Below are 17,738 nucleotides of genomic sequence, written 5' to 3'. Positions count from 1 at the left end.
TGCTGGCACTGAATATATGCTAAGTGTAAGGTGCCAGTGCTGCCTTATTAAACAGAGTTGCTCTTGTTTTTTTTCTAAAGCTGTGAGCTTGACCAGACATGAGCAGTCTGCACCAGCACTTGGAGGAACACCAGAGCAAACACCAGGTGGGTGTGACAAAGGAGGTGTGTTTTGATGGAACAGGAAAAGGAATGCTCTAACTCTGACTTACTTGCTGAATCATGAGATAAACTTACACAAGATGGAAGTTGTCTAAATGGCAGACTGAATCACATCTCAGCACAGTTCCAAAAATTGTAAATTGAAGCTTTGCTCTCAGTCTGTACTGAAAGTTGCCTCCAGTTGTAAGTAAGACTTGGGAGTCAGTCAGCTATGCCAGCAGTGCCTCACCCTCCTGTGTTAGGTTGCCCACAGGTAAATATTTGCTAGTCTGGCCCCATGGCTCACCTGTTTTGAGTCAGATATTTGAGTCCTTCAGGTTTTAAAGACAGCAGACAGAATGCTTTTGCCTGTCAGTATTGTATATTACACTTGTCTCCTCTGCATGCTTATCTCAAGTCCCTTATTTTGTATTTACTGACGTTTTCTGAAGATGTCACCCTTCTGTCCGGCTTCTGTAGAATAGGTAGCACAGGAAGATCCAAGGAATCTCTTAATAATTGTGGCTACTGAGAGTTATTGCTCTTAGTGCTGTGTAGACTGATGATTTGGAAGTGAAAATATGTTACATTCAAATCTTTTCGTGTTCTGTCTTCAAGACTTGGAATATTTCCAACAGATGCAAATTCCTAATCAAAATACATCAACTTATTTGATGATCAGCTGAAAAGTCAGCTCCTTGTCACTGTGGGAGCTGACTAAGCTGTGAAATGAAATAGGGGAGTTTCTGAATTATCAGGATGTAGCCCTGCTGTGCTAGCCCAGTGAGAGCTGAAGATAAAGTAGTTGCTTACAGAACATATGTGTGGGTTGTCATAGGCTCACAGAGGGAACAAGTGACATCATGATGCAATAGACAGGTATATCAGTGGATGATTGTTCTTCATTTAATGGCACCAACCATCTGCTATATACTGGGCTTGAAGGAATGTGTTGCATAAGAACTGTCAATGTCACAGTAGGCGTTGTTATCCATTATGGTTTTATTAGATGTGTTTTGGTATTGCTACACTTTACTTTCCAGGCTTAGGTAGTTCATCACTTAAGGTTAAAACAAAGTTTCCACTAAAAATATGTATATAAAATGTTTCATGTATCTAGTAACTACTGATCTCAAAAACATTCTGATAATACGATTCAGAATATGACAGATAATTTGGAAACTAGAAGACTAATTACTGTCCCTTTTCTCCTGCTCAATATTTATTATTTCTTCCTAAAAGCTTGTATGTTTGTAAAAAATTTTTTTGAGGTTTGTTTCAGTTTTTAATGCTGCATTGGCTGTACTGAGCATATGTGTTTCAGCTAAGGAACTGACTCCTAAATGAAGGATGTACATCTGTTGTGGAAAAACATGTATTTTATACATAGCCCTTGAATGAACCAGTTTTCATGCTCATCTGTTCTTTCTAGATCTAAAACAGGCATCCTTGCACAGTCCAAATGCAAGCTGAATTCAGTGTGCATTCTGTATGGATTAAACACCAGGAATCGTGTTTGTTCCTATGTCCTCTGCACTATCCTGCACAGTCAGTGAGAGAGTTTCAGTGATAGGGATCACAGCTGGGATGATGAAGTGTGCTGTAATTCTGATCTGCTGCTTTATTTACATTGTGAAATACCTTAAAGTAATTTGAAGGCAAGGGGGTGTGATGTAAGGTGCACATGAATAAAGAGCTGAATCTTTGGAGGTAAGGCTAGATTGAATTCAGGTGTGGAGGCTGTATATTGCCTGGCTGTGTGTTTGGTGGTGTGAGAAGGTTTTGATGGGGGCTGGGGAGGATAGGTGTGTCTATGTATATATCCTGTGTAGGCACATACAAATGGACGTGAATTTTAAGGGATAAAAGTTACCCTAGCCACTGTAAAGACAGGGCTGTCTTGGTTTTGCATTCCTAGCTTGGATTTAAACAGCCTCATGTGATAACAGGATACCCTGTACCTTGTGCTGATGAAATGAATATTTAGTTCTGGCCTGATATAACCTAAGACTCATTCCAGAGAGCAGAAGAAGTTACCCAGACTCTGAAGATCTATTGATTGAACTGGATTGTACAGTTTTTGTAGTTTAAAACAAGTTCTCCATTGCTGTTTTATTGCAGGTTTCTACGACAGAAATAAAAATGGGGTGAATGACATTCCATAGACTTGATCCTTAGTAGGACTATGACAAACAAATCAGGGTGAAGCTCTGTTCCCTCTATCCTGCTGTATAGTTTTCCCTGAGGGTACAGTATGAGAAATGAGATCTTTAATGCATCAGAAAGTGCAGTAATATTTCTGGAAAAGTAAAATGTCAGGAAAAGTCCTGGGAAGTGTCAGGTTGTGTTAGAGTTACACTTTTGAAATTGAACATTTTATCACAGAGTTTCTAAATTATATTGTTCAGCAAGTGAAAATAAAATGGTTTAATCTTTTCAGATTAATTACTCTTTGAATTCTATTTGGAGAACCGGTATTTATTTAGACCCTAATGATCTTTTCATTCGTCTTATCTCCTTCTCTATTTTATTGAAAATCTCACAACATGTTATAGAGATGAAAACATATAGGGCTGAATAATACAATCAGATATCATCCTTATGAAAATTGTGTCTTTATGATATAATTCCATGTAAAATTTTAGCCTGGGTGTAATATTATGTAAGAATACAAGATTATTTCTCAGTTTATATCCATGAAGCTAAGATTACGTTTTGTGTACATTTTTGAAGTACTTCTGAAAATGGTTTTCTTTTATTTCTGATTCTAATTATTTCAGAAATCATTGTTTTCTTTTTGCATCTGCAAATCTTGGTCCAGCAAAAGTTTGAGTAGAGAATTTCCATTTTGAAGGAGAGTTTTTAAGTAAAAAATCCCAGTGAAAACTGTCTGGAACAAAAAATATTGTATAACATAAAGTTCATTATTTCTTCTAATCCAAATAAGACCAATAAAGGAAAGTTCTTCTTAATAGAAGTGGATCTGAAAATTCCTGCCCCCTGCATAGTTTTAATTTTCACCTGTCATAGAAATGACAACCATCTCCCATGCTTTGCAAAACAGCCAAACAAACCTCTGTTCACTCACGAATAAAAAAGCAACATACTTTAGAATTATTTAAAAAAATTAGAGACATGGCAGTTTTTCTTGTGAAGAACCTAGAACAGATGCAGTTATACCAGCAAAGGAATTCTTTGTCAGAATAGCATAGCACACTGAGAATATGGTAAATTAGAATATTAAAATGACATGATTTATTTACAAGTTACAGGTTATTTAAGAGAAATAAAGGTCAGTGCTAACAGGAGAAGTCTACATTCTGTGTGTAATCATAATGTGGTACAACTTTTCATATTTCTTACCCTTGGCATTTTGTACATTTTCCACTGGCAGAGATGGATGTTCATGATTACTGAGGAAAGACTGATAACCATACCAGATGAGAATTTGGTGACAATGGGATTTGATGGATATGGAAGAATAATAATGTTCATTTTGGCAGAAATGCACTGGGATGGGAAATAAGGTGCTCCACTAAGTATGGGAAAGCTGAGAAATGGAGTTGAGTGTACACAGTAGGTGTTCCTGTGCCGTTGGACCCAAGGCAACAGAGGAGCAATGTCCTCAGAAGTACATGCCTGTGTCCTGCATAATTTCACTGGGTGTATTTGGGCAGAAATGGAGCAGTGAACTCTTGGAAAAAAGTTCTGGTGTGTTCTGTAGCCTGTTTTTTGGATTTACAGAGTTTACACAGTGTTCTCCAGTGTCTGATACCAATGTCTCTTGTGCCCATAGGACAACCTTCCCCAGAGAACGATAATACAATAAAAGACCTGCTGCCAGAGGATGCTGGGATTGACCACCAGACTGTGCACCAGCTGATCACAGTGCTGATGAAGTTCATGGCAAAGGACGAGAGCAGCGCGGAGTCGGACATCAGCAGCGCCAAAGCTTTCAACACGGTCAAGCGCCATCTGTACGTCCTGCTCGGCTACGATCAGCAGGAGGGATGCTTCATGATTGCACCCCAAAAAATGCGTGTCTCAACCTGCTTCAACGCCTTTATTGCTGGAATAGCACAAGTAGGTGAAGGCACTTAGTAGCTTTTGCTGCTATTTATTTATTGCCCGTTGTTGAAATAACGGCAGCACAGTCTTTGTAGCAAAATAATGGCTGAATGAGGTAATCCTATATTGGTGATGAAGAGACACGGGGAAGACTGATAAGTGATCAGAATCTGAATTTATTGTGCACTACCAATGCTTATATACTGTTTTAGGAAGACTAGGAGCATTTATTATAATGATTAGGTTAAAATCACAAACTTATGCATGTTACAACATCTCTTGCTTGCAGATTTTAATGAAATTTTCTTTTTCTGGTAAACCAGTCTGATTGAATCTTCTTTTAATCCTCAAAAAAATCTTCAATTCTGTTTGCTCTTGCCAAGGCATCCTGTTACCAAATTTCTTATGCTAACCAGGTCCAAAGTGCATCATCTGTCTTGTGTCCCAATATCACAACAATGCTACTTCAAACTTCAACACATTTTCATCTTGTGAAAGAATTTCTTTCCACTGGTAGTCTAAAGTTTCTGTATCAGTGGCAAAGAGATTATAGTTTTGTATGCAGGGAGACATGCAAATACTACCACTGTTTGAAAAATAAGGGACTGTTTTTATCCTCTGCCTTCTTTCATTAGCTTTTGAATGCCTTACTTACCTCATGAAAATATCCTCCTTTCTTCTTCAGGAAGACCTGGGTTGTTTTGTTTCCCTGTGTGAGTGGTCTGTGAACTCTTCAACATTCTTCATTTTGCAGGAGGCTCAATTTTCTTCCTTACAATGCACAAGGACTTTCTGTTCTCCCTTTCCCAGGGACTGCTATTGCCATTATGAACTTTTGCCTATATTTATGTGATACATGACCAAGCATATCCTTGTCTTGTGCCTTCTTTCTCCATCTTGTAAAGAGGACCATAATTTTCTACCCCACAAGGCTTTTCTAAGGCTCAGTTAATTCCCACTGATAGAGTAGTGGGTGATACTGGGCTGAAAAATATTTTGCACTTGCAGAGTATTCCTATTTGCAGTGGAGCATCATCATCACTTCAATGCTTTCTCCTTATCACACAGGTCATAAAGGATTACCTTAGGGAACGAAGAGGGTTGTGTTTTCAGATGTCCTCTGTAACTTTCAAACATTGCTCAAAGCTATCCTTGTCTCTTCTGGATCTGCAGATCTTACCAAGATTTTCTGGTTCATGCATTGGAGCCAGTGATTTTTCAAAGTTAAATGTGATGTTGATAGTTGGATAAACTTTCACAGCTGGGGAGATGTCAGGTATTCATATTTCAGGAAGCAAAATGAATGGTGCTAATACAAACTGGGTAGCTGCAGATGCATTGGGTTCCATTGTCCCAGAGCACTGTGGCTCTGTGTTAATCATCTTTCGTTTGTGCAGTTTTAAATTAAAGAGTGTAAAAGTAGATTCAGACCTGTTGCTCTTGTATTGAGAGTCTGGAACCGGCAGTTCAGATCAGGGCAGCATCTTCCACATTTGTTTTCCAAGTGTTTTCCAAATTTGGAAGCCCAAATTTCAGTGATTGTAATTGGACTGATTTTCAGAAGTTCTCCTTATTGCAACTGTAAATATCAGCCTCTGCCTTTCTCTTCCCCCTTTAAAATGTCTTGTATGAGCCAAATCCACCATTTGTGTTTAAAGCTCTATAACTGAATCCTGCTTCCTCTGATGTCAAAAGGAGTTTGAGAGCTTCAGTACAGGGTTTTTCTCTGTGCAGCAGACATCAACTTTAATTTGTATTTTGGGAGAATTCTTTTCTTAAGCTGTAGGGCTGCTTTGTCTTTGGAATCACCTTTTCTACAAGAGAAATGCTGTTTGCAATCCGAAGATGTTTTTACAGAATGAAACTTAGTGCTGAGCTCTTAAGAGATCTTTCAGTTGCTCTTCTTTCCCAAGCCATAAATACTTGCTTTACTCCGTCAGCTCCACGAAGGCTGGGATTAGGTTGGCTTGCTGGTTTTGATTCCGGGCTTGGTTCGAGTGGACAGTTCAATTAAAAAAACCCCAAAAACCAAATGTCTCGGTGTTTTTATTTTCCACCGTGGGCTCCGAGCGCCCGCGTTTCCCTGCAGTGGCGGGGTTCGCCCGCGCGGGGGCGCTGTTGCGCAGCGCGCGCTCCCGGCGCGGCCTCCATTCCTTTTTATCCATTTATTCCTTTTTTATTCCTTCATTCCTTATTTTCCTGCGGCAGCTTGGAGAACGGCCCTGCTCAGCGGCAGGCATGTCTGCCCTGCGGGATGCGCTCAGTTGGGCAGCGCCCTGCCTGCTTTGCCTGGATGAGCTTCTCCTCGCCGTGCCGTATGCCTGCCGGTCCCTGAGGGACGCGGCATTACGGGGAAGGACCAGTCTGGCGATTATAAATCCTATATTCGACTGGCTCACCCCGCGTGGATAGACACGGGATTCGTCTGTTTAGCTCTACACAAGTGTTTGAGGCAGCTGCACATCAAACCGGAGAATTTTACAGGGAAAAAATTCTAGTTGGCTTGTTCAGGAGAGAACTTGAGACCACGAGTTTAGCGTTTGTAAATTAGTATCTTCTGCTTGTTCTAATAAAACCAAACCAAACCAAAAGAAGTGTATAGATAGTCTGTTTAGCTCTTCAAAGGTCATGATGGAGGCAAAGTATGTGACTAAAAGTGATTACAGCAACCTGTCTGCAGCGACACCACTGCTAAAGATTGATAAGCATTTTATTTAGAGAGGGATCATTTTCATTTGCTTTATTCTTGGATCCCTTAGGATTTGTGTGCATAAACTTCCTGCATAACATAGTAGGCACTCCATCTTTGGTGGAGAGTGAGAACCTAATGTCATTACCTGATTCCAGAACCTGGGGCTTAAAAAACCCTAATGCCCAATGTTGCAAGCCTATTGAAGAAAAAAAATGAAAACTGCCAGTACAATGTTAAAATGTTAATACAAAGACCCCAAATAACCAAACTACTCAACCCCCAAAACTCACAGGTGCATCCTGTTAAACATTTGATATACATGATATGGTTTTATGTATTGAAGTATGATCAACTTGTGCCACAATACAAGGCTATTTCAGCATAATATATTTTATGAACTTGCTGGTGTACCTTAAAATTTAAACTGTGCTGGATGAAAGGCTTTCAGAACATATTTTCATTGTTTCATTCTGCCTATCTGGCTAAAATGGGAAGGTGGCAAGATGGCAGAAAGCTTGTAAGTGGTAGTGAGATTTCCTTAAAACCATTGATTTCCTTTCACTTACCTAATACCTCAACTGTATTAATTATTCTGGTTTTTAACATCAATGGATTTGATTTTGGTGAGGTAACTCCTATGTTCTTTTCAGGTGATGGACTATAACATCAACCTGGGAAAACACCTTCTTCCCTTGGTGGTGCAGGTGTTGAAATACTGCTCTTGTCCTCAGCTAAGGCATTACTTTCAGCAGCCTCCTCGCTGCTCCCTCTGGTCCCTCAAACCTCACATTCGGCAGATGTGGTTAAAAGCTTTGCTTGTTATTCTGTACAAGGTGAGTGGTCCTAACAAAACACCGTCCACAGAGGAATTTACACTTCAATTTGAAATTTGTTACAGGGAACACCTAAATGTATGGAAAGCAAATGGAACTGTAAGGGACAATTTTCTTTGATATACTTACTGCATTTAATTTCAGTGTCTGAAATAGTTAGGATTTAATCTGTGCTTCTTCAGTCTTTATTATCTTTCAGGTGTTTATCTGAGAAAGGAAAATATGGATATTAAAATAGGAAAATGATGTATGAAATTCCAGTGAGGAGTATTTTGAGTAACTTAGAATTAGTTTAAAAAAAAACTAAGTAGTGACTTTAAATGGAGGAGTGTATCAGTTTAGGAGTTTTTATTCTTCAGTTGAGTGATGTTTTTTGGGAAATGCTGTTAAAATGTAATGTGTTTATGCACTGAAATGGAGCTGCAAATACTTTTGATATGCTTATCAAATTTCCAGCAGGTCTATAGGGTGTATAAGGAAGTGCAGACACTAAATGTTACTAATATGGACTTATAATATTTTATTAAAATAATTCTGTGTACAAAGCTGACAAGAGTCCTGCTTCTCATGATATATTTGGAAATGTATAGTCAAGGGAAAGCAAAGGGCATCCAGCTGACAATATTATTGTAATTTTTCTGTTTTACTGCCTGAATGTTTATTCAAGGAGAAAAGTTAGTTTTTAAGCTGAAGTTTTTCTCTTTTGCTGAACAGTACCCCTACAGAGACTGTGAAATCAGCAAGATTGTACTGCACCTAATCCACATCACAGTCAATACCCTGAACGCTCAGTATCACAGCTGCAAGCCCCATGCAACTGCTGGTCCTTTGTATAGTGACAACAGTAACATAAGCCGGTACAGTGAAAAGGAGAAAGGTACTTCTAACACTCTGGTTTGTATGAGAGTCATTGCTTTAATTCACTAAGTCTTGCAGATGTTGTAGAATGGTGAATATGGTCTGAACTTTAGAATATAATACTTGTAATTGAGTCTGAAGTGGGGCTTACCTGACCAGGATAGCCATGTATAGCAAAAGAGGTTCTCAGCTGCCCTGTAGGCTGAGCATAGCACAGTGGTCTCACATCTCCCAGGGGACTGTATCTTGCACATAATGGTTCATTTACCATGCTTGGATAGTTCTTTCTTACAGCAGTGCTAGCTGATCCTACATCACACAAGGTGTGCAACCAGCGTGACACCACATTCTGATTTAACTTTGTAATAGCATGAAATAGCAGCAAATATTGATACTAAAAAGATGATGAATTCAGTCTGTAGTTTGCTTTTGTCCTTAACGGAGCTGAAGTTGACAAGGTTAATGCAAACGTGTAGGTGGATGTCTAAAGGCAAAAGAATGGTTCTATACTTTGTGTCTGATGGTGAGCTCTGTGTGTGCTTGCTAGGTGTAGCAGAGGTACTGTGATGATGTGAACTGGTGTAAGCATGGGGCTTCAAATGCCATGGTGTCACTGAGTGTAATTCCTTAGGTTTGTGAAGTTAGTTACATAATAAGTGTTAATGATTAACATGTCCTTTTGACATTCTGTAGTCTTCTTTCAGCTATTTTGCTTTTTAGCTGCTTATTTGCTGTTTACATCTTCCTTCTCAAATGGTCTTCATAGTATGCAGAAAACTCTTCTGAAGAAAAATCCAAGAAACTCTCTTGCTTTCATTTCAGTACCTTTTCCTATTTTGCTGCTTGTTGCTTGTGAAAAGTTGCACAGCAAAACAGGAGCACAATGTTTTGTTTAGTAATAGGGTGTACTATTACTCTATTACTCTGCTCTAGCAAATTAAAGCAGTCTTAATGTGCATTTAAACTACACATTGCATAACCTCACTCAGCTGGGCATTTTGTATTGCTAGTGGAGGCTAAGAGACAACTGTGGCCTTACTATGAATTTGCCTTTGTTTTGAGACAAGTTAATGACTTAATTCATAATGACTTACTAATGCACTTATAAAGTGCATTAAATTTCTGAATTGTTTCTAAGACATTTTAAAGACAAATTGAGGTGCCCAAGTACCCAGCGTGTCCAGTATTTCTTCCCTGGGTGGCCTTGTGTCTCACTTCAGCATTGTTTCCTTATGTTTACAGTAAGGACAACAATATTTACTTGCTTTCCAAAGCTGTTGTGAAGGGCTTTGGGCTGCACAGAGGTAAAGGACCATAAATAGGCAAATTTTACTCTGTAAGTACTGACTTAACAACAGGGCTTGTTCTCCTCCTTTGTGGAAGGACTGCAGAAAAAGGAGAGTGTAGAAAAGTTTTCTTTCACCTGCAAAAAGCAGCCAATACAATTCCCCAGGGACTTGGAAAGTTGAAGCCTTTCCCACCTTTTCTAAAGAGACTTGTTTAATCACTGGTCAGGTAGTATGTGTGTGTTGCTGTCATCATCAGAGGTGGTGTTTAGGCAGTAAACAGATGAGGATTTTGTTGTCAGGCAGAATTCCTATGCTAAAGATGGATTTCCCCACTATTGAACTTTTTTCCTAATTTTTCTGCCAGACTTTGTTGTGGGGATCGAGTGTACAGACTGCTGTGAAACTGATGCTAAATCTTGTGACAAGAAGCATTTGTTTGTAAGGGGAAGAAGAAGTTACATGTAGGACATGACGTTAAAAGCGATCTTCCAACTTATTAAAGCCAGCTCCTGTAGAAATTCTTACTATCAACCTTGATTGATTTTTCTGGATTCATCATTTCAGTTAGGTGTCTTGTCCCTGATGTCTTTAGGTGGCAGTTTCATAGCTTCACATGTATTAACACCTTTCCAGCAGTCTCAGAACTGAAGATATTTATGTCTCATTTAAGTCTTCAGTTTTTGTCCATTTTAGCTCTTTGACTTACTTGCCCCTTCACTCCCAGACACCAAATGCATTTCCTCTTCCTATTTTCTTGCTACAATAAACAAGGCCAACTTTGTTTTTCTTTTGAGTGCTCTGTTTTTTTCTTATTGTCCCAGTAGTTTTTCTTATTTCCTTGGAGATGAATCACTGGACGTGGAATTACAGAATGATTCTGCATGATAGATTTATTTTTCAATTTCTGTTTGTTTTTTTTTATCGCTGTTTCATATAGATCATACAGCATTTTTTTTTTTTTGATGGATAAATAGATTTGGATCTTTCTTTCTCTTCGCCATTTTCTTCTGGTTGGTCTTAAATCAGGGCATAATGTTTTACTATTACTACTTACATCAGTAATTTCATAATTCATACTCTTAGGTCTTATTCTATTACTATTATCAGCTTCCCAAAATTATCCATTTCTTGCTTTTTCACTTTCTTATTTGGCTGGTTTATCCTTACCTTGTGGTTCTTTCACTAATTTCCATCTTCTTCAAGTTACCATTTCTCACTCAGCACTACAGAAGTTGTTCACTTAAGTCAGTGTCCCAGTCTAGTGTATTTCTTCCATCTAAAGAGTCTGTATTGTTATCAGTAGGGAAGATCAACTTAGAATGTTAAAAGCTTTGTTATGCTTTTGTTGCACTGTAACCCATTTTTCATTTCTCTCAGACCTTAACTCAAGATGTAATAAGAATGACAAAGTTAAACCTGGGATACAAATTTTTTAGCAAACTTCATTTTTCAATTCAGGTTTAATTGACTCTAGCTGAGTTTTTTTTTTTTACATAGACAGTTTTTCATTCAAAAAATTGCATCCTCATAAGAGTAATAATGTTTTTCTTTCTCCAGCAGAGGAAGACAGTGTTTTTGATGAATCTGATATTCATGATACACCAACTGGACCTTGCAATAAAGAGTCTCAAACTTTCTTTGCAAGACTGAAAAGAATTGGTGGCAGCAAAATGGTGAAATATCAACCAGTTGAGATGAATGCTCAGAGAAGTATGAATTGTTTTGTTGGTGTAAACTTATGCAGAAATACAATTTCCTGCTCTTAGTTTCAAGCTGCCAACTTTCTTTGTAGAGTTTGTTGCATTGCCTAATTTTAATACAACTACTCTGTCTTACTCTGAAGAACACTCATTTTCCTGAATGAGTTATCTTTCAGGAATCTCAAAGTAATCTCCAGAGTAAAAATACCTAAAATCATCAGTTATTTTTAGAAACATTAAGCTCTTCTGAATTAAAAAATTAAGATTTTTAAAAAATTTTCTTCAACCATTGGGCTGAAGACTTTCTACTTAAATTATTTTTTCCCAGAAATTGATTTTCTTGATAAGGTGGGACTCTACAGTAAGCAAATCTGGTTTTGTGGCTGCAAATGTAATTGTTTTTCATTGGCAAAAAAGTAGGTTTTCAAAATCAAATTTCAAAAATTTGATTTCAAATTTAGGTGTCTGGAATCAATAGCCTGAAGAAAAGTTGAAGAGATTTTCACTACCACCCACCTGTCTGTTTTGGTTTTTTCTTTTCATTTTAGGTGTTTGCAGAGGGAGGGGAAGTGATTCTGACTAGAGTGAACACTTAAATTTCTATCACTGTTTTTTTCTGCACAGTGATTTGTATGTGGAGTATTTTGAAATATGGGGATATTAATGATTAGGAATATCCTATTTTATGTGAAAATATATAATTCATAAGAATAGCAACAGTGATAATCTTTGAAAATGTTCTCAATGAGTGTGTTCACATAGCAAAGTGGTAGTGCAGTGGCAGTGCCAGCAGGTGCAGCTGTGCTCACTGCCCTCCTCCCCAGCATCAGGAGGGGGACTGGGTGCTGTGACAGCTGCTGGACCCTGCTGGGTTATAGGATCACCAGGGAAAAATTCTGTGATCTCAGGCTTGTGCTGCAATATCCTCACTGCCAATACTACCCTTGCTTCTTGAATCAGAAGCATCCATTTTAAGCCTGTTTTGCTGCAGTAAATAATAGGTGTACTACATGCAGCCATCCCAAGTATCTGTGGAAATTACGTGCCTGTGACACCTCTTTCAATGCACAAGGTTAAACAGTCTATCTTCATGTACATTGGTCTGGGATGAATAGACTTTGGACAGCATTTAGGTAAACTCTACTACCCAAATAGCACGTTTTTGTTATTATTATTTGTTGTAAAAATCCATGTAATTTGGTTCTGAGGTTAAAACAAAATGTAGGCAATTTTGACTAATACTGGGTTTATATTTAAAATGTCAGTCATGTTGAATTGTGATATAAGGATGTAAGTATCTGCCAAAAGTCTCCAACTGAGGTAGTATTAGCTTTTTCTGTTTTGATCAGGTGAAATAGAGCTGGCTGAATATAGAGAGACGGGGGCCTTACAAGACAGTATTCTACGCTGTGTGAGAGAAGAAAGCATTCAGAAAAAAAAACTGCGCTCTCTAAAACAAAAATCTCTTGATATAGGGAACGCAGACTCCCTGCTGTTCTCGTTAGACGAACACCGCAGGAAGTCCTGCATAGACCGCTGTGACCTAGAAAAGCCTCCTGTCCCTGCTGCTCACGCCACGCACAGGCACAGCGACTATGGACGGTCTCGGCAGAATTCTTCCACCAAAGCTGAAACTATAGACACACAGGAAAGTCTGCCTCACACAGAGAGTTTCCAGGAAACCAAAAGACCTGTCATACCAGAGGTTAGGCTAAATTGCATGGAAACCTATGAAGTGAAAGTGGACTCCCCAGTTAAAACTGCTGATCCCAAGGAGGATTTAGATCTGATAGATTTGTCCTCCGATTCGACATCGGGTCCTGAAAAACATTCAGTGCTCTCCACTTCAGACAGTGACTCTTTAGTCTTTGAACCACTTCCTCCCCTTAGAATAGTGGAAAGTGATGAAGAAGAAGAAACAACAAACCCACTGAATGATGAGGTCTCTGGCAAAACTGCAGTTTCATCTCCTTCAACTCCTATCAATGTGTCTGCGCTCAGCCTCAGCACGACTCCGCTGGTGCAGTTCAGCATTGAAGATTGCTCCAAAGACTTCAGTTCTAAGGATACAAGCAACAATACTTCAGCAGGAATAGAGGAGGTCATTTTCATTTCTCCCAAAGATCAGAAGGACTCTTCAGAGTTAGTTAAGCCAGAAGCATTTCAGGACATGTCCTCTGGAAACTCACTAACTCTGAAACAGAAAAGGGACCTGCTGCAGAAATCATCTGCCCTTCCAGAAATGTCCCTTGATGACAACTCTGAGCTCAGTGTGGAGGAAATTAAACCTAGTGGAACAATTCCAAGCCCAAATGTAAAGACAGTCCTTATTAAAGTCCCTGAAGATTCTGAAAAGCAAACAGAAAGTGATAAACTTGATACCAATACAGAGTCTGACACTGAACAAAACACAGAGCAGAAACAAGAAGGGGAGACCGAGGAGTCAGAATTTAAGATTCAGATTGTTCCTCGCCAGAGGAAACAGAGGAAGATTGCTGTGAGTGCTATTCAGAGAGAATACCTGGACATTTCCTTTAACATCCTTGACAAGCTGGGAGAGCAGAAGGAGGCAGGTGAGCTCACTCACCCGGTCAAAAGGTTTATTTTTGTTGAAGGTTTTAGTAACAGACCTGTGTAAGGAGATGTGTGTATTTATTGTGAGATGTGGGTATTTATAGCATCTGATGTGCTACCTGAGTGCTTTCAGGTGTTTGTTTCTCACAAGGAATGTGCTAACCATTCAGGTGTGAGGAGTGTGTAAAGGTCCCATTTGAAAAGGAAGTGGAGTTCTGTGACAAAAATACTCATTCTGATATCCAAGTAAGGGAATGAGACTCCCTGTCCTCTTTATGCTGGGAGTCAGAAAAATGGTCATACTTCCATGCCTTTTATCCTCCTAATCTAGTCCACGCTAGGTGGTTCGCTTTTGGTGTAGTGATTTTTGGCCCTTATTTCTTTTCCAGCATAAGGCAGTGGAAAGCAGAATGGATCACAAAGTGTAAGGCTAAGCATTAGACATAGACGTACACATATATTTTATTTTTATACACTAAAACCTGTTTGTAGCCTTCTTTGTACTGGGTATCCACAAAGTTTTCTTGGTCTGTGCTTGTTAAAGATTTAAAATTCAAAGATGGGCAATCCGCTACATACCTAAGTGTTTTTTCAGGTGACTTCAATGCAAAGTTTTATTACAAAGTTTTTTCTAGTGGAGAGAAAGTGAGCTTTAGCTTTTTATCTGATTCTAAGTAGATTTATCAAACAGCTTGAAAAATAGTATGCTGCTGCCTTCTTAATTTCTTGGCTATTTTTTCCCTAGGATTTTTCAGTTACTAGAATTTCACCATGTTTTTTAACATATTAATGAAAAAGGACAGAATCCTTCAGGCCGCAGTTCCTTGTTACTGTTGAAGTGAGCGGGAATATCTATGCATTCCTGACCTCACTTTTTTCTTCAGTGCTTCAGAGGGAACCACAGTATAAATTCTTCTTAGGATATTCCACTTTTACAAGGTGAAATTGTTCCATGTAATCATAGTTACACTGTTCCCTTTATGTTTCAGGCCTGTCATCCCATTTATGGTTCTAATAAGCTGAAGAACTACTGGAGCTTTATAAAAATTAAAGAGAGCTGAGTGTTTTTGAGCCTTTCATGTAGAGAAGCGTGGCCTTGAAAGAATTGTACAATTAGACTCAGTGCTTTTTTTGACCATTAAAAAGGGCCAGTTTTTTTGCAGTAATGAACACTCTCACCCTTGACACTGCTTGGAAGGACTGTTCCAGTTCTGAAACACCACGTGGAACCTTTTTAATGCAGAATTTCGAACTGTGAACCTTCAGGAGCAAATGTTAGATCAACAGCCTCTTGAATGAAAACTGATGGCATGTTGGAGTTAAGGCTTTTAAAATATGCTAAGCTGTCACGTAAACTAGCTTTGTCTCAGTGGTCTCTCTCTGATTTCCATGTTGGTGGTTCCAGTAATCATTTGAGTGGGATCAATATCAAACTCTATGTGCATTTATTAGTTGTGAGTTCTAAAGACCATAAACAGAAGTCTCCTTTAAAAAGTGATTTTAAGAAATAGATCCCTGTGCCCCTATAAAAATTCTTATGACACACACACTGAATCCTTTTAAAACTGCTGGGAATGCCAGATGGTGAATGGATGACTGAAATGATGTGAAAATGACATCTGGGGAGAAGGAAGATTAAAAACTTTGTTGATTTTAAATGCTGAGAGTTTAAGCACAATTTTCACATGCAGATTCTGCTGCCAAAGGACTTTCAACACTGGAAATGCCAAGAGAGTCATCATCTGCACCAACTCTTGAAGCAGGTGTTCCAGAGACAAGTAGTCACTCTTCCATATCAAGTAAGTTTACCTCTGGATTGAGGATTAAAATCAAAGTTATGCATCAGATGCACAGCATGTGTGGTAAACTCCTTCTTCTGAGTTCCCTTAATTCTTCAAAATACAGCTGTTTTGGATATCATTAGAACTGTTAAATCTCTGATGGTCAGCAGCATTTTAACAGTAGCTAAAGATTTTCTCTTGGGACATGGCAAGTTTGACAAATGTGGTTTTCTTGAATTAAAGTAGGTTGCAGCTAAAAGCAGTAATTCACTAAAGCTGAATGTTTATTTTCCCCTGTGAGAAAGCATTGTCAACTGTCAGTGCACAGACGCAGATGATGAGAGTTCACAGGGTTGTTACTATGGCCTTTGATACATTTTTTGCTGTACCTTAGGAAAAAAAGTCTCTTGCAATTTTTGTAAATTGAATGCCTTGAATGCCACTTCCTCAGCTGCTTGCTGAAAGGTGGTAACTCTTTGTCTGGGTCTCCCATAACCATTTCAATTGAAAGTGAACTCTTGTTTGAAATAGACATGACAGATGGCTTAACAGAGCACATGAAGATAAGATGTTAAGGTGGAGGTACCTTGGAACACTTAACAAAATTCAGAATGGTGTGTCCATCTAGGTGACACATCTGAAGGCCAGTGGGGCAGAACTGGCAGAACTGTGTAAAAAAGTAAAAAAGGGCTAGTAAAAAAGGGAGGGGAAATAACTTCCTCTGATACCAATGAATTGCTAGCTCAGCTCAGCTGTCTTGCTGAACTTCACTTTCAGATTGCTGTAACAATATTAAATTTTAGTTTTGGAAATTCATTGTCTGCTGATTTGATTGGAAGGAGTGTCTGGCTTGTTAAAGGAAGAATGTTATTTTAGACATGCTAGTTGAGTACCTCTCCAGTTTTCCCACTAACATCTCAGGTCATGTACATCACATGGAGTACATTTGTTGGCCACCTAATGGTACAGATGTCACTTAAGTAAAGCAGTTGAAGAGGGTCCAGTTAAGACTTCTCTCTCTTGCTTTTATCCCAGTGCCAGTGGTTCCTGTAAATTCCAACACAGGAAACTGGGAATAGTATCTATATGATGTTGAGCCTGCATTCTATGCAAATATTTCTTTCCTCTTTCTGGAAACTTGCCTCAGTTTCCAATTGCAGAAAGGGATAGGAATTCTTCCATTGTGTCTCTTGTACATTTAGACTGAAATGATTTTAATTTTCTACTATGTATCTTTGCAGTGCTTTGCATAGTAGGCCCTGGTCAGGCTTGTGAGCACAAGGCACTTCTGTAACACAAATAGGTAATATAACTTGTACAGCCAGTGCCTGGCCATCATTGTCTGCAGTGGGAGGATTTGGCCTTTGGAATTCTCTCTTTGAGTAGAGAATTCTACAGGATTGACCAGATCAGTAGATGACAAAAGAAAAATGTTGCCAGTCACTGTATGAAGGTTACTGATCTTTTAATGTGCTTGTTAGATTTCTTGCAGAAAACCTGATAGAGGAAAACTTCCCCCCTGTCATCCAAGCCCCAGGCAGCCGCTTGCTCTCACTCCCACCAGCAGGACAGGGGAGAGAAGGGGAAGGGTAAAACCTGGAATACTCATGGGTTGAGGGAGTTTAATAGGGAAAGCAAAACCTGTACATGCAAACAGAGCAAAACAAGGAATTAATTCACTGCCTCCCATGGGCAGGCAGGTGTTCAGCCTTCCCCCAAGAGCAGACCCCCATCACAAGTAATGGTGACTTGAAAAGATAAAATCTGTCATTCCAAATGTGTTCCCCCTTTCTCCTTCTTTCA

At 39.0% G+C, this 17,738-nt stretch overlaps 1 protein-coding gene across 8 annotated transcripts in view; it reads left to right on the top strand.

Annotated features, from left to right (window-relative positions):
• Positions 1-17,738, top strand: part of UNC79 (unc-79 homolog, NALCN channel complex subunit) — a 106,224-nt gene that overhangs the window by 44,728 nt on the left and 43,758 nt on the right. For 6 of the 8 annotated variants that reach the window (XR_010364267.1, XM_064423518.1, XM_064423516.1 and 3 more), the window contains 7 exons: positions 81-146; positions 3,937-4,223; positions 7,551-7,733; positions 8,448-8,610; positions 11,438-11,590; positions 12,930-14,153; positions 15,846-15,953. Coding sequence is in view for 7 of the 8 variants with exons in the window: in XM_064423518.1 (XP_064279588.1) it covers positions 81-146; positions 3,937-4,223; positions 7,551-7,733; positions 8,448-8,610; positions 11,438-11,590; positions 12,930-14,153; positions 15,846-15,953 (2,184 nt within the window). In the remaining variant the exon portion in view is untranslated. The remainder of the gene's footprint in view (positions 1-80; positions 147-3,936; positions 4,224-7,550; positions 7,734-8,447; positions 8,611-11,437; positions 11,591-12,929; positions 14,154-15,845; positions 15,954-17,738) is intronic. The other 2 variants (XM_064423515.1, XM_064423517.1) reach the window with 2 other exon arrangements.

This window comes from Passer domesticus, chromosome 6, assembly GCF_036417665.1.
Source record: "Passer domesticus isolate bPasDom1 chromosome 6, bPasDom1.hap1, whole genome shotgun sequence".
NCBI classification, from domain to species: Eukaryota; Metazoa; Chordata; class Aves; order Passeriformes; family Passeridae; genus Passer; species Passer domesticus.
The sequence above is the reverse complement of the archived record's forward strand: the minus strand, read 5'-3'. Positions and strand labels throughout refer to the sequence as shown.